This window comes from Phoca vitulina, unplaced genomic scaffold, assembly GCF_004348235.1.
Source record: "Phoca vitulina isolate PV1807 unplaced genomic scaffold, GSC_HSeal_1.0 scaffold4, whole genome shotgun sequence".
NCBI classification, from domain to species: domain Eukaryota; kingdom Metazoa; phylum Chordata; class Mammalia; order Carnivora; family Phocidae; genus Phoca; species Phoca vitulina.
The window spans coordinates 49319733-49322711 of NW_022589707.1; the positions used below are offsets into that span (position 1 = coordinate 49319733).

A 2979-nucleotide genomic window follows, 5' to 3' on the forward strand; every position below is an offset into this window, starting at 1 on the left:
ATGAATTAATACAGCAATAAATAACATTATCAATATATTTTGGGATTTGGGGGATGCCTGTGAATATTGCTATTGAGTAGATTCCTAGAAGTAGATACATGCAAAGGTTATACAAAATTTCCCTTGCAAAATTTACACACTTACACATTCTATTACAATAGAGGAGTTATCTATCTTACAGTTTTGGCCCACCTGATGTGTGAAAATGATTGGCATTTTCCTGATTACTAGCATTTTTTCATATGTTTATTACTTCCTCCCCTACACAGCCTCCCCCCCCCCCCCCCCCCCCCCCGTCCCCCTGTGAATTTTCTATTTATACTACTTCCAAACTGTTTTGGTCATCTTTTTCCTCACTCGATTGGAAAGAACTCTGCCTAAAATATATTTTAGACATTTTCTCCAGTCTGTAACTTCCCTTTTAAACATAAACATCTTTTACGCTGCAGAAGTTTTACATTTTTATGTGTTTCAATTTGTTTTGCAGCCCTAGGACACTACTACAGGCACCAACAGAAGAAAAAAAATCCATGAACTGAAGAAAGACTTGATTTTTTTAGTCTAGAAGTGTGAAGCGGGTGCCAAACAGGAATTTTTTTCTAAAGACCCGAGGTCAACTTAGAGCAGCTCGCAGCCGGAAGTGGGACTGTAACCGCCCTGTAACAACCGGAAGTCCTTCGTTAGGCCGTGGTCTGACGTCGGTTGGGATCTTGGCGGCAGCGGTGATCGCTGGACGAGGAGTCCCTGGGGTGATTGACCAAAATGCCAAATATCAAAATCTTCAGTGGCAGCTCCCACCAGGACTTATCTCAGAAAATCGCCGACCGCCTGGGCCTAGAGCTAGGCAAGGTGGTCACCCAGAAATTCAGTAACCAGGAGACCTGCGTGGAAATTGGCGAGAGTGTGCGAGGAGAGGACGTCTACATAGTGCAGAGTGGTTGTGGCGAAATCAACGACAGCCTCATGGAGCTTTTGATCATGATTAATGCCTGCAAGATCGCTTCAGCCAGCCGGGTTACCGCAGTCATCCCATGCTTCCCTTATGCCCGGCAGGATAAGAAAGATAAGAGCCGGGCCCCAATATCCGCCAAGCTTGTGGCAAATATGCTGTCTATAGCAGGTGCAGATCATATCATCACCATGGATTTACATGCTTCTCAGATTCAGGGCTTTTTTGATATCCCAGTAGACAATTTGTATGCGGAGCCAGCTGTCCTGAAGTGGATAAGGGAGAATATCCCTGAGTGGAGGAACTGCATTGTTGTCTCACCAGACGCCGGTGGAGCTAAGAGAGTGACCTCCATTACAGACAGGTTGAACGTGGACTTTGCCTTGATTCACAAAGAAAGGAAGAAGGCCAATGAAGTGGACCGCATGGTGCTAGTGGGAGACGTGAGAGAGCGTGTGGCTATCCTTGTGGATGACATGGCTGATACCTGTGGCACAATCTGTCATGCCGCTGACAAACTTCTCTCAGCTGGAGCCACCAAAGTTTATGCGATCTCGACTCACGGAATCTTTTCTGGCCCGGCCATTCCTCGCATCAACAGTGCATGCTTTGAGGCAGTAGTAGTCACCAATACCATACCTCAGGAGGATAAGATGAAGCATTGCTCCAAAATACAGGTGATCGACATCTCCATGATCCTCGCGGAAGCCATCAGGAGAACTCACAACGGGGAATCTGTTTCCTACCTATTCAGCCATGTCCCTTTGTAATAGAATAACTTTGAGTTATTCTCTTTTTAAAATAAAATAAGGTAAAATAAAAATAAAACATACCCTGCCCCTTGTTTTTTCTTGGAATTTGATGGAAAGTTCAGTAGAACACCCAGCTTCCTCGGGTGTGACTTTCTGCATCCCACCTCAGGTATATTAGAGTTTATCTTAAACTGAGGAAAGACAGATTGAGGATAATTGCTGGGATTTTTCTCTCTGGGTTGTCTCATTCTGGCTTCTTTATTTTCTGAACCTTACAGGTTTAACTACAGCTCAGCTACTGATTTCAGACTTCAAGGGTGTTGTGTGGAGGTGTTTGAAAGTGATTAGGGAAGTTTAGAGTACATGTGAATGCTTCAGGATAACTAGCAACTTCAGCCAACCTGATCCACCATCCTCACCACTACCCTTTGCACCATCCCCTACTCCCTTTTCTTCCTCCTCCTCTGGGCTGCTCCCCCTCTCATTTGTCACAAGTTCTTCAAGATCCATGCTAAACCCATTGCGAGACCAGAGTAGCAGCCTTCAGTTTGAACAACCCCTGGGTAGAATCATGAGAGGAAGCTGCAAAGTGCAGCCAATGCTTCTGAAGAGGAAGAAGAGGAATCTGTCACCATCTGTTTTGAGAATATATATATGGGATTCTCCACAGGTGGGGGAGGGGGGACGGGCAGAGAGGGAAGAGGGATAATCTCAAGCAGACTCCCCACTGAGTGCAGAGCCCCCTGTGGGGCTTGATCTCAGGACCCTGAGACCATGACCTGAGCTGAAACCAAGAGTCCAACACTTAACTGACTGAGCTACCCAGGTGCCCCTGTATCTGTAACTTTTAGTTTTACCTCCAACCACCTTGACCTTTTCTGGGACAAATATACTGTTGGGTCCAAATGATCAGTGTGCCAGTCCTCTGGAAAGCAAATCCACTTCCTGCTATGCAATCTCTTAACATTTGCATTAGATGTTTTGGCTGTAGCTTAATCTTAGCCTACTGCCACCATGATTATAGATTTTAGGTGATGTTATAGTGCCTTTTGATTAAGCATTTACCTTTGTCCTTCCTTGTATTTGGTTGGCATCTCAGAGGACCTCAGATTTATATTTAAAAATTGGTACTGTTGTCCTCCTGTTGGGAAAACTAATAAAATGTCTGCATGTATGTGGAAAAAAAATACACATCTGGACATATCATGAAATTTCTGATCTCCAAGAAAATGCAGACAGGCCCTAAAATCTCCTATTATATAAAACATAAACAGGGTG

General features: G+C 44.5%; 1 protein-coding gene across 1 annotated transcript; it reads left to right on the top strand.

The window, feature by feature from the left end:
• Nucleotides 1-738: 738 nt before the first annotated feature.
• On the top strand, nt 739-1743 carry PRPS1L1 (phosphoribosyl pyrophosphate synthetase 1 like 1). Its single transcript, XM_032401227.1, has one exon. It carries the CDS (start codon nt 763-765, stop codon nt 1717-1719), a length of 957 nt encoding a protein of 318 aa, XP_032257118.1. The 5' UTR covers nt 739-762; the 3' UTR covers nt 1720-1743.
• Nucleotides 1744-2979: the final 1236 nt, after the last annotated feature.

Bases quoted from the DNA above. Each gene is read 5' to 3' on its own strand.
- PRPS1L1 (XM_032401227.1), top strand. From the start codon at position 763: ATGCCAAATATCAAAATCTTCAGTGGCAGCTCCCACCAGGACTTATCT.